Source organism: Nyctereutes procyonoides, unplaced genomic scaffold (genome assembly GCF_905146905.1).
Source record: "Nyctereutes procyonoides isolate TBG_1078 unplaced genomic scaffold, NYPRO_anot_genome, whole genome shotgun sequence".
In the NCBI taxonomy this organism is placed as follows: domain Eukaryota; kingdom Metazoa; phylum Chordata; class Mammalia; order Carnivora; family Canidae; genus Nyctereutes; species Nyctereutes procyonoides.
The window spans coordinates 62,434,805-62,453,537 of record NW_026575146.1 but is presented as its reverse complement, the minus strand read 5'-3'; the positions used below and the strand labels follow the sequence as shown (position 1 = coordinate 62,453,537).

Genomic DNA, 18,733 nt, shown 5'->3' with positions numbered 1-18,733 from the left:
TCTCTCCCTCCCTCTCCCCTTCCTCCTCCTCCTCCTCCTCCTCCTCCTCCTCCTCCTCCTCCTCCTCTTCCTCCCTCTTCTCCTTCTCCTTCTCCTCAGGGACTCAAGTTCTAGGGCCCACCTGCTGGCCCCATCCACCACAGCACAGATGCTGGTGTTTGCCCTTATGCCAAACTCACATTTTTATTGTTGTTCTTATTTACCACTCACTTTCTCCTGCTCAAGTCTCACCTTCCTTTTTGTGATATACTTAAATTCCAAAAGCAAAGTGCGGGTTGAGAAAAGCCCTAACCTTCGTTGATGAGTGAGGCTGTGTGTGGCTGGCCCAAGCCCCACATGCCACAATGAACACCCAGGACTGTCTACACTCTCCAGTGCCCCCATCACTGGTCAGAGGGCAGCAGGCTGTTTGGCATGTGTGGTTCCGTGGGTCTAGGTCAGCGTCAAGACAATGCCTGTCTGCAGTAAAAGTTCAGGGGGGTTGTGCATTGACGGCAGTAGCAGCTCGTTGATCTGACCGAGGTCCCCGTGTAGCTGAACGAGAGGAGTGTGACCTAGTTGTGCCTCATGAACTAGAGTAGAAGGAGAGACAAGGGCCTCAGGTGGGGACCCATGTTCTGTGCCAATCCTGCTTTGCATGGAACATACATGCGCCTCCTCTTGCTATGGTGCAAGGCTGCAGTGCCCAGAAGGTGTGTATTCTTTGGTCTTTTGTGCATCAGTAGGGCTCCTGTGTTGGGCTCAGAAGGCCACTCATAGAACTCCCTCCCTGCTCTCCTGCTCTGCTCTCTAGAAGCCACTGTTCCCTGGATGGTTGGCTGAGAACTGGCCTGAGGCCCCACCCAGGACAGCGTCCACCCTGGACAGGAGCATAGGCCTTGTGGGAACCCTCCTGGTCTATCCATACAGCCCACCCCAGCCACAGTGGTTGTCATGAGTCATCCCAGCCCTCCTTCCCCTCCAGCCAGCTATGCTCTGTGCCACATGCTAACAACACACAGGAGATTGAGACTGATGGGTTGGCTGGACTGTGCCCTGCTGTTGGCTTCTCTCCGCAGCAGACACAGCACAGTGGCCCAGGACCTGGGGAGTGGGGGAGGGGCTTGAGAGTCCTCACCTCCCTGCCAGGGCCTGGGCATCACCAGTACACGTTCTCTGACCTAGGAGACCATAGGAGGGTGGACAAGGGGTTCTGCTCCTCCAGGCTGTGGATAGCACGACTAACGCTGCTCCCCACACTGCACCTGTGCTTTGCCATCTGTGAGGTGCAAGGTGGTTCATCACAGAGCCTAAGACATCCACCCTAGGAAGCAGGGTGTCCGCCCCACCTGATTGAGGACAGTCACCAAGCCATGCAACATCGAGACAGCCTTAAGACCAGTTAGGACAACTTCGAAGCATAGCTATGGTTCAAAGCACTGAAACCCCACATTCTGTGATAGCAAAACATAAATGCATTGTGAGCTTGCTTCTCCCAAGAGACTCCCTGGGAGGAAACACACTAGGGCCTCCGTGAACCTTCCTGAAGTTAGCTGACCCCAAGGGCAGGAGGAAGAAGAGAGGAGCTGGAAAATTATTAGCCTTTGCCCTTCCCTCTGTGGGGGTCTGTGTGACAAACCTGGTGGGCATGCTGGGGCAGAGGGAGCTTTCCAAGGAGCAGGAGGGGGCCAGCAGGAGGGGCCACTTCAGCTTCCAAAGCAGAGTATTCCAAGTGTGTTAGATTAAAATAGCCCAGCCCAGGAGCTGCCCGAAGCCAGCAGCCTCTTTACAGTTCCTGGCGGTTACTGTCACCAGGACCCTGGTCCTTGCCGCCTACAGAGGTAGGGCCTATGGGTTTCCCTTCTCTGCGACTGTTTCCTGTCAGCTGCCTCGGGGCTGCCAGGCAGCAGGTCTGCTGTCCCTGGAGTGTGCTCACCGGGTAGCTGTCGCTGCTGGCAACCCGGGAGCTGACACGGCTGCCTGGCTGGAGCTCCCAGAGAGAGGGACTCCCCTCCAGGACCTCTGCCCTGGGGGGCCGTGAAAGAGGCCTTTGCCGACACCACTTGTCCAGAAGCAGGACACGCTGTCTTTCTGCCTTGCTGCAGATCTGTTTTTATACCGTTTTTATCGTGAAATCTAAAACACACGAAGGGAGCACTTGGGAAGCTCCATTGGTTGGGAGTCTGCTTTCGGCTCAGGTCCCTGATCCCAGGGTCCTGGGATTGAGTCCCGCATTGGCTCTCTGCTCAGTGGGGAGCCTGCTTCTCCCTCTCCCTCTGCCGCTCCCTCTGCTTGTTCTATTTCTCTCCCAAATAAATAAAATCTTCTAAAAAATAAATTAAAAAAAAAAACGCACGAAGGAGTGCATCAGTCCTTGGTGCAGGCTCATGAATACTTACAAAGCAAATACCCGCAGAGAAGAGATATAAAGCACCAAATATCACAGGACACCCTCCCCACTCACACCTCCAGGGCACCACCACTTCCTGGATTCTCGTGTCCGGCGTACCCTTCCTTCTTCAATGCTTCTTTTTTGGTTTTATCACCTAGGACTTAGGTGTACATCTCTAGACAGACCATTTGCTCTTGCCTGTTTGGGAACTTGTGCATATAGAATCGTGGCCTGTGTTTTGTGTGCATGGGAGTCACCTGGGTTTTGTGTCACAGCTATTTGTTCTTACTGTTCTGTGACATTCCATCACATGAACACCCCAGGATTGACACACTCATTCTGCAGTCGGTGGACATTTAGGATGTGTGCAGTTTTTTGTTTTGTTTTTGGCAATCACAGATAGAGCTGCTGGTAAACTCACCAGAGTACTTTCGGGGCATGGGGGGCATAAATTTTTATATATTTAACAGATATGGAAAAGGGTGTAGATATAGAGGGGATTTCTGCCTCACGAGGATCGATAGGCATGATGTTCATGGAGAATCCCAAACTGTCTCCTGAAAAGGTCAGATTCACACTCCCACAGCAGCACAGAGGGGGCACTCATTGCCCTGCTCTCCGGCAACACTCAGTATTAGCATCCTTTTTGAATGTCCTCAGCCTCTAGAAGTCCAATGCACTATCCATTGTGCCACGGAGCCACCTTATTAGCATCCTTTTTAATTTTTGCCAGGGTGAAGGGTGTGCCCAGGTATTTCCATTGTGGTCTTCCTTGGCCGTTTTTTTTGTTTGTTTGTTTTTGTTTTTGTTTTTTCAGATTTCTGATGAGGTCATTGCACTCTCACCTGACAACCTGCCATCCTCTGTCTCAGTTCTTGATTGAAAAGATCAATCAAGGCATAAGGCAAGGTGTAATGGTGGAAATCGGGCACGAATTCAGAAAACCAGAGTTTGGATTCCTTTCCTTTTCTTATTTCCAGGACCCTGAGGTCAAAGATGGGAAAGCCTGTAAATCAAGGAGAATGATATCTTCGTGAGCATCATCTTCCCGCCGTCACCTGACATACACGTTGGCGGAAATTCTTAATGCTCAGTGTTTGTTTTGTGTAGTTCCTCCAAACTGTCCTCTGCATTGGGCACTAATGCTTTTGAAATGCACAAACTATGAACCGTCATCCCCCATTCCCAGTATAAAATAGCTTCCTACAGAATAGCCTTAGCTCTCCTCCCATATGAAAACAGGTCTTACGTTTTCTGTGTGGTGGCTTTTTATTTTGACAGCAAGCAGCCTCCCCAGTTGTGGGACTCGTGAAGACAGGTTCACACCTGGGGTGCTGGTGGCCTGGTTGGGTTGGGAGGAAAGGAGCATTTCTCAAGGTGCAGAAGGTTTCAGAGGTGGCCCCACGGAGGACACGGAGGGTCTGGGCAGCATCCTTCCACCCGCTCCAGCTGCCCGAGCAGTGGGCTGGGGACGGAGCTGTCCCCTGGTGCACAGCCACGCATGGCTCTATGAGACCATTATTCTTAAAACAGCTCCAGCCCCGCAGTGCTGGCTCAGCCCTCTGGCTCAGGTGGCCTTTGGAGATGAATCCATGGGCAAGGACGGTGCAAACACGTCTGTTTCCAAAGCCCACCTCGGGGCTGTGACCTCTTGCAGCCCAGATGAGTTGAACCCTTCCTAAAAATGCAGTGCATTGGAGCATCTGCTACACATTTTGGGGTCTCCATGTTCTCAGGGCCAGAAAGGCTTTCTGGAAGCGTCCTGACTCACACTCTCTCAGAGCTGATGATTCCTGGGGGGCTCGAGATGCTGCAGGGAGTGGGGGGAGAGGAGACCAAGAAGCTGAACTGGGGGAGGGGCTGATGGCCAAGTCCTGCCTTTGTAGCCCCCACCTGGATCTGGCCCCCCAAAACTCTCAGGCCTCCTTCTGGGCCATCTCCTCCTTGTGGGCGTGGAGGTCCCCTCCATGCACCGCAGCGGGCGAGCATGGGCTCCTGGTCAGGCTGGTGGGTCTGTTCCCAGGGAAGGGGGTGGCACCCCAGAGAGCCTGTGGGGACCTGAGAGCAGAGCCTCGGGGTCACCAAAGCCCTGACTCGGCTCGCTCGTCCCCACCCACGGTGTATGGCACCTTCTCCCTGTGACATCATGTGGCAGCATCCTGTGGAACAATGTTCTAATTCCAACCCCACCCTACCCTTCGTGCAGTGGGACAATGGGAGGGAATGAAGGGCCTTGGGGTGGGGGGCCCGCACCCCCTCCATCCGTGGTCTGGAAGCTTCACGGTGCAGGGCTGACCAAGCACCCACATGCAACCCCTGGGCCAGCAATGGGGAGCTGCAGGTTCTGGGAACGTGGCCGTCAGGGAAGGGAGGTGAATGCACAGACAGTCGGTGTCCTGTGGGTCTCCTGTGCTGGTGGCTCCAGGGGAACTGAGATTCACCTGCCAAGCCCAGGCTCCCCTGCTGCCAACCCATGGGTGAAGGCCAGCCACCTCCACAGCACCTCCTGGTTGAGAGCCACCCAGACAAGCGATGACCCACCCGTCGGGAGAGCCCCTGAGCGCAGGTGGGAAGGGCGGCTGCGGCCGGCGGGGCAGGTCCAGCTCTGACGCGTGGTCTCCTGTCTTCCAGGATCCGGGACAGGAATGACAACGGGTCTTACGCCCTGTGCCTGCTGCACGAGGGAAAGGTGTTGCACTACCGCATCGATAAGGACAAAACGGGGAAGCTGTCCATCCCCGATGGGAAGAAGTTCGACACACTCTGGCAGGTAGGAGCCGCCCTCACAAAGTAGAAAGCCCACCGGGGAAGTGGGGGTCCCAAGCAGGGACCCAGCCAGGCTGAGCTCCTCTCAACCTGTAGGTGCCTAGAGGCCTCGGGCCGGGGGGGGCAGGGGTGTCAGGGGGATGAGGCTATGGGAGGTCCAGGGCCACTGAGCCCCGGAGAAGCCCATGGAGGGCCATGCTCCCAGGTGAGCCAGGGGCCCTGGCTCGGGGGCTGGGAGCATCTCTCTCTGTCCAGGAGCCTCACCCACCTGCAGAGGGAACCTCTGTGAAATTAACACAACTTAGAAAGTGGCTCAGCACTTTCTGCTTTTTTTTTTTTTAAGATTTTATTTATTCATGAGGGACACACAGAGAGAGAGGCAGAGACACCGGCAGAGGGAGAAGCAGGCTCCATGCAGGAAGCCTGATGTGGGACTCAATCCCGGGTCTTCAGGATCACCCCTGGGCTGAAGGCAGATGCTTAACTGTTAAGCCGCCCAGGCATCCCCACTTTCTGCTCTTGTTGAGAGATTTTTCAGCTCCGGTCTGAAAAGGGTTTGTTCTTGAACCAACTATTAACAAACTCCAAAACAGCTCCTAATAGGGGAGGCACATAGGGACAGAGGAGTGGAGGACTGACACTGTCGCGCTTTCCCGTGGGCCGAGGCGAACACATGCAGCTCATCTTCACTTACATCATAGCCATTATTGACGGTGGCCGTGGCCATGGCCGTAGTGGTGGCTGGCCGTGGCTGTGCTGTGTGCACCATCTCAGCCACACTCCCTATAAATAGCTGGCCTGAGCGACAGCTGCGCAGAGCTTCTGCAGGTGAGGAACGTGATCGGGCTTGTGTACATAGGTTCACACCCAGCACCTCACATGTGCTCATGGTAGAAAAGGGCCCCACTCAAAATCCATCTGTTTAAGCATTGAGAGCAGGGATTCTCATTCGCTTGAAACACAGTGACCACCACCTGCTGCGTTTTGGTTCTTGATGCTATAGTCAGAAAAAAAAATACCTCTTCTCTGCACACTGAGTATTATAACATTTGTTCACGTTAGTCATAACCCTGGCATTGACTTGTGCTGTGTGGCCCGTTAGCGTGTGGCTTATTACCGACCGCAGGCCGTGCTTTACCTTAGTGGCATCAATTTGAGCAAGTATGCGACCTGTCGGTACGAGTACCCCATGCAGGTCAGAGACGAGGAGGGGACGTTGCACGGTATGAATGTCCTCCCGAAGTCTCTCAGGTCCAAGAGTCATGGATGGTGTGCGCGCACGGGCCCTGGTCCACCTGCCACACGTGTGCTTACAAGCTCTGGCGCAGCAACAAGGACAGCCACCGGGCGTCTCCTGAATGACCCTGTCTTGGTGTGAATTCACACGCGGTGCCAACGCCTGCACGCTCCCTGCAGTGTTACCTGTCTCTCATCATTGGAAACTTCCTGCCCAAGCCTCTCCCAGACTTACTGATTCCTCTGGCCTATCGTGATTGTCCAGCCATAAAACTAAATCCTTCCTGTTGTACATTTTCCAGCCCTAGGGTTTAAGGAAGAGCTTCCAGATGCCAGCACTACCTTCTGTTTTTATAAGCGTGACTTCCTTGTTTTTTTTCTAGAGAGCACCATGAGGCAGCTTGTCCCCGGCCCTGCCCCAGGGGCCCGGGGCTATTCCCCTGCGAGTGGCTCCTGGCTGCCCTTGGTGGAATTCCTTACTTTGGAGAAGGAGTCAGCAAACCAGGAACTCAGTCTGGCTGCCTGGCCTGTTTTGGTGTAATTCCTGAAAAAGTGGTTTTTTTTTTTTGTTTTTTCATTTCAAACCATGGGTTTTTTAAAAATAAATAAGTAAAGGACTGTGCGACCAGTTATGGGGCCTGGAGAAGCCCGAAATAGCGGCATTTGGTCCCTTCCACTGATGTCTGCCCGAGCAGGGAATCCTCACATGTATGCCCACCTCCCAGGCACCCCCATTCAGCACATTGTCAGAAAACAGAAGATACCTTTTAAATATTTTATTTCTTTATTCCTGAGAGACACAGAGAGAGGCAGAGACACAGGCAGAGGGAGAAGCAGGCTCCCTGTGGGGAGTCCGATGTGGGACTTGATCTCAGGACCCCAGGATCATGACCTGAGCCACAGCAAACGCTCAACCATGGAGCCACCCAGGTGCCCCAAAACAGAAGATATTAGAATGACACTGGAGAGCCAGGTGGGGCACCTCACGGCTCTAGGGACCTTGATACCTCCAGCCTGAGAGCACGCGATTACACTCATCAGAGCAGGCAAGGCTTCCATGTCTACTTCAGAAGCGTGTTAGGGCCAGTCACACTGCAGTGGCTGTTTAGACAGTAGATCCTACCACATTAAAAGACAACTTTAAGGGATCCCTGGGTGGCGCAGCGGTTTGGCGCCTGCCTTTGGCCCAGGGCGCGATCCTGGGGACCCGGGATCGAATCCCACATCAGGCTTCCGGTGCATGGAGCCTGCTTCTCCCTCTGCCTGTGTCTCTGCCTCTCTCTCTCTCTCTGTATGACTATCATAAATAAATTTAAAAAAAAATTTAAAAAAAAAAACAATGCTTCCTGGAAGGATGAGATAGATTCACTCAGGGGAATCTGGCTGGCTCAGTCAACAGAGCATCTGACTCTTGGTCTTGGGGTCATGAGTTCAAGCCCACCTTGGGCATGGGACCTCCTTAAAAAAAAAGATACATAATTTTTTTTTTATTCAACAAAGATTCACCCAAGCACATAAATTTTAAGAGGAGAGAAGATTCAGGGGCAGGATCCTTAACTGAAAAAGGAATCAATAAGCAGATAAGGAAGAGATACCAGATACGAAGCTTCCAGGTTGTCTGAAGAGGAAATGTCTGTAAGAAAATGGGAAATACCCAGACTGTGTTTTTATTGTGTAAGTTTGAGGAGGTATAAATACCTACTTGCCAGTCATTAATTTTTTAATGAACCAGTTGGACATCATGTGTCAATTTTCTGGGAGCTTCAGGCAAGAACAGCCACGTTCTGCCCCTGGGTCCCAGCTCTGCTGTCTTCTCCCTCAGAGTGTCTCAGGAGTGGGCAATGTGTCTCATTCACCTTCCTTTGCCTTTGGTCCTGTCTGGAGGCTTGTTGAATGTCTATGTAAAGGAGTAAGTGCTAGCATGCAGAATTTGTTTTGATAACATTGCACAGATGTAAGAGAAATAAACAAATAAATGGAACTTGCTACCAAAAAAGAAAAGAGGGAGGGATGAAGACATGGATGGAGGGATGGAGAGATAGATGGAGAGATGGATGGAGGGATGTATGGAGAGACGGATGGAGACATGGGTGGAGGGATGGGTGGAGGGATGGATAGAGAGATGGATGGATGGATGAATGGAGGAATGAATGGAAGGATGGATGGAGACATGGATTGAGGGATGGATGGAGATGGATGGAGAGATGATGGATGGAGGGATGATGAGAGATGAGTGGATGAAAGAGGGATGTAGGGAGAGTGGGGCAAAGTCCAAAGGGGAGGTGGTATGTGGACTCCGGTCCAGGATGTGAGTCCAGGGAGGGAGAGGCATGAGGAGGGACCAGGACCACCTCCCAAGGAAGCATGTTGTATTGTTCAGGGTGTCCTTGAGTCACATTTAAGATCTTCAAGGAGAGTTGGCTACTCCAAGTAGGATTTCCCCACTTCTGCCTCTGCTGTTCATGGCTCTTCTCTCTTCTGTTTCAGCTAGTGGAGCATTACTCTTATAAACCAGATGGGCTTCTAAGAGTTCTCACAGTTCCATGCCAGAAAATTGGTGGGCAGCCAGGTGAGTCCCTGACCTTGGTGCCTCAGTCTCTGGGGTCTTGACAGTAACCAGCCTAGCTTTACATTCAGCCTGTCCCAGATCCAGGTGGGATGAGGCCTGGTTTTTATTGGTTGATAAAAGATGATGTTGGATCACTCCAGTTAATCAAGCTGGAGCCGATCGCTCTTAGTTCTCATGGTGCAGGTGAGGACGTGGAGTGAAGGAGGATGGATGAGGAGCAATGGCTTCTTGGGCGAGGCTAGCTGATGGTCAGGCTGGGTGATCTGCGGCCGGGAAGGGAGCTGCTGGGTTTTGGGGCTTCAGCCATAACTGTCCACGTTCTTTCCACCCAGGAAACATCAACTTCGGAGCCCGTGCGCCCCTCCCCGGTGCCCATCCTGCGGTGAGTGTCACTAGAGCTGGCCCCACAGTGCAGCTGTACGCTAACTCAAGGAAAAGCACGGTTTAGGGCACAGGGTAACCGTGACTGTTATTTCTGCCACACTTGATAAACTGGGACTGAGGAGCGTCAGCTAGAATCAACTTACTCTCAGTTCCAGTCTAGCCAAGTTCATTTCTTCGTAGGTTAGACCCAACTACCCAGTATTATGCCTCCTGGTGGGTCTGGGAAATGATGTGCACGATCCAGGAGACCGTGCGCCTGGTTGCTGGAGTGAGTCTGCCGTGCCAGATGTCCCACTGAGCTTGTCCGCCCGGCTCTCTTGGCTAAATCATTGTCAGCAGGAGACTTGACCTTTTGGGTGGCACGGGTTTGATGGTAGTTTAGGGTAAGAAGTGTGGGGTGGGGTTGGGATGCTGAGCAGCATCAGATGAGAGAAGCCTCTGGAGAAGGCTGAAACTCACCTCTCCCTCCGTGTCAGTAGGAGGCCAGAATGTGACCTATCCCAACACAGGCCCCCAAGGAGAGAATTCTGCTTCCACAAGCAGACACACAGATTTATACTCGGAGGAGGAATTGGGTCCTGCTCCTTCCTGGGGACCTCAGTGTAGACAGTTGGTGTCCCTGAATGCCATCTATAAAGCATGAAAATCCCCGTCGTGAGCTGTGTGCTCCACATCTCCCTAATTGCCAACTAACCCTTAAAAAACAAAATCTGCAGAAGCGGGATATATATTCTGCCCTCAGGAAGGACGATTGACAGCGCACAAGCTGCACCCACATGGAAGCAGGGAGGATCTCCAGGGGACAGCACCCATGCCCAGATGGGGGGAATTGGAATTTGCTAAAATACCAGTGAACTTTGGCACCAGCATCTAAACTATAGCACCTGTGTGGAGTCGTCATTTTATTTTAGCCTTTATGGGGCTTCTGGGCTGGGCAAGTCTACTGGCACATATACGCTCCATGAGACAGATTTATTTTCCTCCAAGGTGGTTGAAGGCCTAGGGCCAGGAACTTTTTTTTTTTAAAGATTTTATTTATTTATTCATGAGAGATACAGAGAAAGGCAGAGAGAGAGGCATAGGGAGGAGAAGCAGGCTCCATACAAGTAGCCCTATGTGAGACTCGATCCTGGAACACTAGGATCACACCTTAAGCCAAAGGCAGACGCTCAATCACTGAGCCACCCAGGCGTCCTAGGGTCAAGAACTCTTACCAGAGTATCAAGCCCAATATGCAGCCATGCATCACCCACTAGCTTCAAGAAGTTAGATGTTTTGGAAAATCTTGTTATTGACTGTATATCAATACATATGGAAAAAAAAACGCGCATGCGCTATGTGTCCAAATCAATGAATTTCCCCAGTTGCCATGGAACCAAGACCCAGAAGGAGTCACAACATCAGACACAGAATGATGTTTTGGCTTGAGTTTGTGATTTAGTAATCTATATGAAACAGGCTGTCCAATGTGACAGCCCTAGTTTTATAGCTTTCTATGGAAAACATAAACCAAAACATGTGTCCAGAACCTTCTGCTCAGGTGGTAGGCTTCTCCTGTCTGAAGCATCCCTAAGGATCAAGTGTGGCTGGTGGTGAATCTCCCCAACAGAGTGTAGAGGGGGGTTGGCCGTGTGATCATAAAGCGAGATGAAGTAGCGTATCACGTGTTTGCTTTTCTGAAACACTTACTCTTCCTCTTTGCCGTTATGGTTTCTAGACATGGTCGGCGGGTGGAATAATCTCAAGGATCAAATCCTACACCTTCCCAAAGCCTGGCCACAGAAAGGTGCTAAAGCATCCCCTGTTTGCTGTCCCTGATTGAGTGGTAGGACTGACCCATGCACGGCGCCTGCGCCCCGACCTGGCTGCCCTCCCGGCTGCCCTCCATGTGCGCTGCGCTGACCGTGTGTCCTGCTGCTACGCTCCCGCATCTGCCATGTGTGGCCCCTCCAGGCAGCCTGGCCCAGGCACTCGCTGTGCTTTCCATGTGGGTCCTTGTCCCTGCCGCCCAACCGCCGCCGCCGCCTGCGTGCTCTCTCTGCTAACTGTGCACATGCAAGTCACTTGGGGTCGCATGGGAGGTGTGAGCTTCATGTGGGAGATCCTCCCCAGAGCAGGCCAAGTGACTTCCGCTGCCAGCATCGCAAGTTGCGGTGCACGATATAGCCGGTTACATAAACTACATACAATGGGAGGGGTGCTGGGGTTTTGTGGATGCTGCACAGGGGGGCACTGCAGGCTGTTTATTTTATTTTGTGGGTACCAGGGGCCACGGCACCTGCATTGTGCCTATAGATTTAGAACACGGAGCTTTCTATAGAACATGTATAAAGACAAATGTGGAATTCGAGGATTAGAAGCACCTCGTTTCTTAACGAGGCAGTTGGGTTAATCTGTGATGCATTTTTGTGTTTGGCCAGGTGATTGAACAGTAAGGGGAAAAACGAAGGTGTTTTTTTTTTCAATGATTTTTATTTATAATGAATTATCTCCACATATATGTGTGTATATATAGATAATATGCATGGACTGCCTTTCTTTCCCATTGTGCTTTTATCATTGGTGGTAGAAAGTCGATTCTCTTACTAATAATTCTTTCCGTGTTCATACCAATTGGCATTTTTTCCAAACATATCCTTTGCACAATTGGCATCAACTCAGTTGCCTAAAGTACTTGCTGGGAATAACATCCCTGAGATTTTATTTAGGAAGAGTTTTTCACGTGGCCAGTCAAACTCAAGGTCCTCCCAGTTTGACCACAGAGCAGACAAGAGGGTTTACCCTGACAGTGGAGGGCAAGATCTCTGATAAGCCAGAGCGGAACAGTTGTCTAGTTGAACATCACGTGGCCAGGTGATGTGGACAGCTTTCAGGGAGCGTCAGCTAGGATGTGGCAGAGCTTTGGGGGAGCTCCAGCGGGACTGGTGTGTTAGGACCGGGCACCAGGTTGTCAAGGTGACACATTCCCTGTGTCTGGTGCCCCTTCAGCCCCACTGCTTGGTGTTTGTCTGAAGCCACCAGGACCAGTAGATGATTGAGGCTGTGGCTCTGAAGAGGTTGACACCTACCTTGCTCCGCAGCAGAACTCTTGGGCTGCCACCTTCCAGCCTGTGGGGCCCAGGAATCCTGTGGGCATTTGTCCCTTCCCTTGGGAGAGGGCTCCATGCGCTGCCAGGACAGCATCTCATAGGCCCATGGCCCAGCTGCAAAGAGCTCAGATGGGCGCCTGTCAGCCGAGGTGATTCAGAGCATCTTCTTTTCAAGGTGGTAATTACAAATTTCATTCTAATTAGTGGCTTTGCTCCCATGGTTTGGCAGTCAAACAGAAGATGCAGGAGTGTTTAACTGAATGTGGCATCGACAGTTTCAGAGAACAGCTCTGGAAAGCTTCAAGTCTCCCCAGAGGACTCTCAACTGATTAAGCCAGGCCCACCCAGGATTGTCTCCTTAACTTAAATCAACGAATTAGGGATTTTAGTTACATCTGTAGAATCCCTGCATAGCAGTAGCAGGATGACAGTTTTTTTTATATATAAATTTATTTCTTATTGGTGTTCAATTTGCCAACATATAGAATAACACCCAGTGCTCATTCCATCAAGTGCCCCCCTCAGTGCCAGTTTGATTCGATCTTGGAGGACCAGACCTCAGGCTAGCCACATGGACACATCAAAAAATCAGGAAACAGTAACCCAGCCTGGCAAGGAGACAAGACTCACTGCCACCCTGTCATGGTTCCGAGTAGGCTGAAGCAGCTTATATCACTCACAGCAACCGAGGAATATCCAGAAAAGATGTAGTAGATGTTTACACTAAAGTCAGTTACACTACCTAAAGTATCAGTAAGACCACCTAAAATTAAAGAAGTATCATCAAAGGAAATAATAAACTGGGAATAAGTATCGGCCATGGTGATACTCTGCAAAGTTAAGATCTTACATATATAAAGGAATTTTTACAAGTCAATAAAAGTCTTCACGGGGAAATGGCAGAGGATGTCAGTAGGTCATTTTTAGCAGAAGCAAATATAAATAGGAAAAATGTAGGAAAACATAAACATAGGAGAAGCTGCTCCCTTTCATAGTATAGAAATGCAAGCTAAAACTAGGTGCCCCATTACATCCACCTGTGAAGTGGACCCAACTAAAAGTGACAGGTCGTGCAGCAAGAGCGTGGTGAGCAAGCCCTCCCGCACTTTGCTGGAAAAGTGTGAAATGATGCAGCCTCCAAAGAAGGCAAGTTCGTGACATCCATCCCAAGGAAAATCACGTGTGGCTTTTTGACTACGATTTCATTTCTAAGTGTATTATTCTCGCACTTGTGTGGGATCGTGTGTCTAGGAAGGTGTTTATTCCAGCGTGGCGTCCCTGACAAAGTCTGGAAACCAAAGTCTGTCACTGGGAGACAAACCCACGGTAAAATTCACATCACGGGAGGCAGCTGAGGTCTAGAATTATTTCCAAAATCCAGTGCTAATTACAACAGATATGTGCTGATATAACGTAAAATATTCTGCAAGAAATACAGAAACACAGCGGTAACGGTAGTTGCTGTGAGAGCACAAAACGGGGGTGTCAGGGAGACTCACGTTCCTGTAAACCCCACTGTGCCTTTCTAAATTTGTACCTCTAGAATTTAATCAATTTTTTTAAAAAGAATGAAATATTAGAGAGTAATAATCTGGTTAATACCACAAAAATACTTTTCTGGCCAAAAAAAAAGGTAGTTGCCTATTTTTAAATTTATAACAACTTTGAAATATGCATTGAATTTTCATAGATGCTGAGAATATTGGTCAAAGAAGGATTGCATGATGGATTTAATGTATTTTAATTGTCAATCAGAAATATTTTAGGGGAGCTGCTGTTTATGTTTTCTCAAATTAATTAAGCAGTCGCTAGAAAGGACTTGCAGGAATTGTGTCCAAGAGCCCATCTGTTCAGATAAGGTGCAAATGACTCTCTTGAGTGTGTTAATTTGATCACTATACATAGTTGTTTTTAATAATTCAGGCCCAAAAAGGACGCACCAGGACTTGAATTAATTCTAGTGTGTGGGTAGCTACTGAAAAGTATGTTTTGACTTGAAGAGGATTGTTAATTAGATATTAGAGATTTCATGATAAAAACTTAAGGGCAGGTCTATTTTAAAGTTTTCCTTAGATATTAGGAACACTTTGGTCCTTAAAAAAAATATAAATGAAGTTAACTAAGGAATGTAAGTTGATTCACCCGCTCCCCTTCCCTGCAAACACTCACTAAAGACTGGACGTCCTTAGCTGCGTGAAGGCCCTCCCGATACTAGGATGGGAGCATCCTTTCTTGCTTCGTGAAGGAAATTGGCCGAGTGTGAACAACAGCATCTTTATGGACCACACATCAACCTCCTGTTTCGAAGGCGAGCTCCCTGGGATGCAACACAGCACTCACCTATAGCTCAGTGGTGGAAATGTGTTCCAGAATTTCAAATTAAAGCCCATTTTTCATGCTCTAGTCCAACACCTACATGGATGATTGGGTTGTTTTAAGGCTTGCATTTAAATGCACAGTTCACTGGGTTCGAGTTGGAAGAGCAAAAGGAGGAAAACCGAGTTGTGAAGTCAACACCCAAGCAGTAGGGCAGACCCTGGAGAAAATGTGTCACCAGGTCATTATCATTCGCTTAATTAATTTGTGAATATATAACCTGCTGCCCTCTGCTCCTCTGGTTAGGAGATTGATGGTGGAGGTCTGGTGGTGGTTTTTGTGGTCCTGAAGCAAACTCAGTATCATTCCGTGCCCTTGGCCGAGGAGGGTCTGCACTGGACTGTGGGGCCTCGTCCCCATCCCCCATCCCCTGCCTTGGGACCACGGCCGCTCCAGCAGAGACCAGAGTGGTGTACGGCACGACAACCCGTGTTCTGAGCCCACGGGCTCTCCGTCGCTACAGCTATGAGTCGGATGTGTCATCTTTGCTGCTACTCTGATTGCAAAAGGTCTGTCAAAAAGCCCAAGAGCGAAGGTCTAGAGATGGATAGTAGGACACACCAGATGCTCCAAGATCGGGAAGCTGAGTTACCTGTTGGCTCCAGGGGAACATCTGGTTCACTTCTGAAGCCCGACTTAAAACATAGGCACCTGGGAAGGGTGGAGAAAAAAAACAAAACATAGGCACCCAAAGGATATTTGTTGAACACATTTCCATTTGCAGTTAAGCCTGGCCAGGAAGAGGTCAGAGATCTTTAATTGTGGACCTAACTTCGTCCTTTTATTATTATTATTACTCTGTAAGAACTTATTTTACCCCAATTTATAAAACTTGAGAAAAATCACGAATTTTTCTTTGGGAGGGAGAACACGAAGGTAGCCAGTGCCATCTAGTGGTGGCCTGTGGGTTTGACCATCAGCGAACATGGGAAAATGCACCTGCTCCCATTACATTCACACCTGATTCTCTCCACGGAAAAGGTGATCGACCGGGGCATAATGAATCATCAACTATAAAGCAGAAAGAATAACGACAAAGGATATAATAGACCAGCAACGTGTTTTTCATTAAACGAGAATTTCATTAAATGTTAATGCTCATCAGTACGCTTATAATTCAGCATCATTCTTTGCAAGTCTTTGAATTCTTTTCAACGGGGCATTCGATCCCAGAGGCTGTTTGGTGTCGTCCGACCACGCAGCACATCCATCCAACACGTTATGGCAGATGGAACTTGTGTTTTGCACCTTTACCTTCGTCATAACACCACCGACATCCTGTAATTAGGCACAACAGAAAATCTTCCATGTCTTGCAAAGAACATTCTCCTGAGAGCACTGCCTAGGGAGGGGACCCAGGGGGCCTGAGGCAGGGAGCAGATGTGGTTAGTGAGGGACTCGTAGGGCTCGCAGGCTGCAGGGGCTCGTAATGGCACAGGGTCTGCGCGGGCACCTCGGCTGGCAACGGGCTTGCCTGACCTTCCAAGGGAGACCTCACCCAGTTTCCTGATCCAGAGCCAAGGGTGAAGAGGGGTGAGCGCCACGCTGCCCATTGGAGTGTGCTTGACCCTGTCTAGGGCTCGAGGTTCAGTGTGTCTACTGCTACCAGTTCTCACTCACTCTTAATGCCCTGGTATCCTTGTCACTCTTTTGCACACTCCCACCTCTGTGCTGAGGTCCTTCCCCACAGGTTTCCCATGTCAGGTCATTGCATTCTGGCTTGATCTGTGCAGTCCTGCTGCTCTGGAGAGCACTCACGCAGGGCAAGGCAGCAGCAGCCCCCAGATACCCTGTCCTAGGTGGGCAGGGGGTGGACCTCAAGGCCAGGAGGAGGGGTGCTGGTGGCCTCTCCTTGTCTATGACAGCCGGTCCTGGGGTCCTGAAGTCTCGTCTTTGGATCTCAGAGTTTCCTCCCTATGGAGATCAGAGACTTTGAAATGATTGTATATGTGAACCTAACAGAGGCTATTTTAAAAAAAAAATGAATACTGTTTCCACCTTCTTGGAGTTTGATTGCAGCTGAGCAGAGGGTTGATGGGAAGCCTTGGGATCCCCGGTCTCCCTGAGGACGGTCCTGTCGAGACGGGGTAATGATCTTATAAATGCAAAGTAGACTCACAGGACATCCAGTTGCCCTGTAATCACAGGCCAGTTTTTTAAAAGAGGTGGATCATCATTTGGGATCATCCACGCCTGTTTCCCTCCGGGAGGATGGAGACTGGAGGGATGACTCATTTTTTTTTAAATCATGCTGACGTATAATCCGCATCTCCCAGTTTTAAGACAGTATACCCATTCATTCATTCACATTCATTCATTCATTGAATGGAGGTGGGTGTTTGGCACATTTTTATGGAGCTCCAACGGTGGACAAGGCAAAGCTCAAGTGCAATGAGTGCGTGACCGTGCCCCTGGGATCTACACTGTTTTCGCTCCTACGGAGGGTGGAAGGAGTGGTGGGAACACCGAGAGAGGCAAAAAACAGGGAAGCGCCAACGTCCGTTAACTCAGGAGAGCAGATGCCTGTAGGCCGGGCCCCTGGACCTTAGTTCTGTACACAGCGGCTCTGCGGCGCTTGGCCGATGGCCTGAAGAAGGGGGACCAGGGTTTTGGAGACAGGTGGTGGCAGTGGTGCCCCATGACTCGGTCACTGTACTTTTGGTTTCTGGGCCTGTGATGTCAGGAAGGCAGATGAGGACTCCGTGTGTGCCTCGAGATGAGTGGAAGTGTGAGATCAAGCTTGATGTCTGTTTCTTTAAATTTCTCCAAAACCTGGTGGTATCTCATTTCTTCATGGCCAGTGTTTGGGCCCAGATAAGGTAATTGGGTTTGTGGAACTTCTACTCAATTATACCAAAAAAAAATTTTTTTTTGAGTTATGATTTCTTTTTCCACAAATCAAATTTAGCAGCAGTACCCTTGTTTTATGTTGAGGGGGTAAAAGGTCACCCAGGAAGACTCAAGATAGAGACTTTCAAAGGGCAACATTTATAGGGATGTAAGGAGTTGACTAACGGGGTAGGGGGAGCGTAACAGGAAGATACAGGCACAAGGAAGCAAAACAGACTTTCTCCCCCTTCACGGGGCCTGTGATTAGGATCATGAGCAGCAGCAGCAGGAGCAGCGCTGGGCTTGGGCTGGTGGCAGCCACTTCCGTGGGGGTCCCCTAGCTCACAGCAGGTGCCACCCTCCGGCATCCTCCCCACATAGCTAGGTCTCTGTGGAAGGTAAAGTTCAGGCTGAAACCAGGACTGTGTAGATGCTTTGGAGGCAGGGAGTGGGCGGGGGAAGCAGCCGGTAGATATTCAGTGTTTTCTCCTTACGTAACTTCATAGGACATAAAATTGAACACAAAGAGTTGATGGAAGAGAGCGAATCCCAGGGAATCATTCGTAGGTAGGGACCTGTGAGCACAGACACTCTGAGACCTTGTAGCCCCTCGAACAACAGGGGCTCGAATAACCCCCGTGGGGTCCAGGCAGTGGCCTGAAGAATGAGATAAGCCATGGTCGTTATTTTCTGTCTCTTCCTGATTCTTTCCTTTGTCTTCTGCACCTAAGTTGAAATGTGGTTATTTGAAAATGAGAGTAATCGTGCAGATGAATTACTGTGATGTGTCGTTGTGTGCTGCAGGCTGCCTCGTCCGCAGGGAGCCGGCCGGAGAGCTCCTTCAATCCTTACGAGCCGGACCGGGGGCCCTGGGCCACGGACAGAGGTGAGAAATGCACGGTCAGTGAGTCCCTGGCCACTAGCTCCCCAGCGGTCCCAGGAGCCACAACGTGGGTGGCCACCTCACCCTGGCCCCATGACTTATTGGTGCTGCACTGTGGTGACGCAGCCCCAAGGTGATGCTGCTGTGTGGCAGCAGGTAGTGGAGGCCCCCCGTCTGTGCACAGCAGCCTGCTGGTGCCCAACATGCTCTCCAGAGCCTCACTTTTGGGG

General features: G+C 50.3%; 1 protein-coding gene across 3 annotated transcripts in view; it reads left to right on the top strand.

The window, feature by feature from the left end:
* Positions 1-18,733, top strand: part of SYK (spleen associated tyrosine kinase) — an 85,515-nt gene that overhangs the window by 42,083 nt on the left and 24,699 nt on the right. For 2 of the 3 annotated variants that reach the window (XM_055309457.1, XM_055309459.1), the window contains exons 4-8: positions 5,003-5,141; positions 8,861-8,942; positions 9,275-9,324; positions 11,044-11,112; positions 18,425-18,506. In XM_055309457.1, coding sequence (XP_055165432.1) covers positions 5,003-5,141; positions 8,861-8,942; positions 9,275-9,324; positions 11,044-11,112; positions 18,425-18,506 — 422 coding nt within the window. The remainder of the gene's footprint in view (positions 1-5,002; positions 5,142-8,860; positions 8,943-9,274; positions 9,325-11,043; positions 11,113-18,424; positions 18,507-18,733) is intronic. The other variant, XM_055309458.1, reaches the window with a different exon arrangement.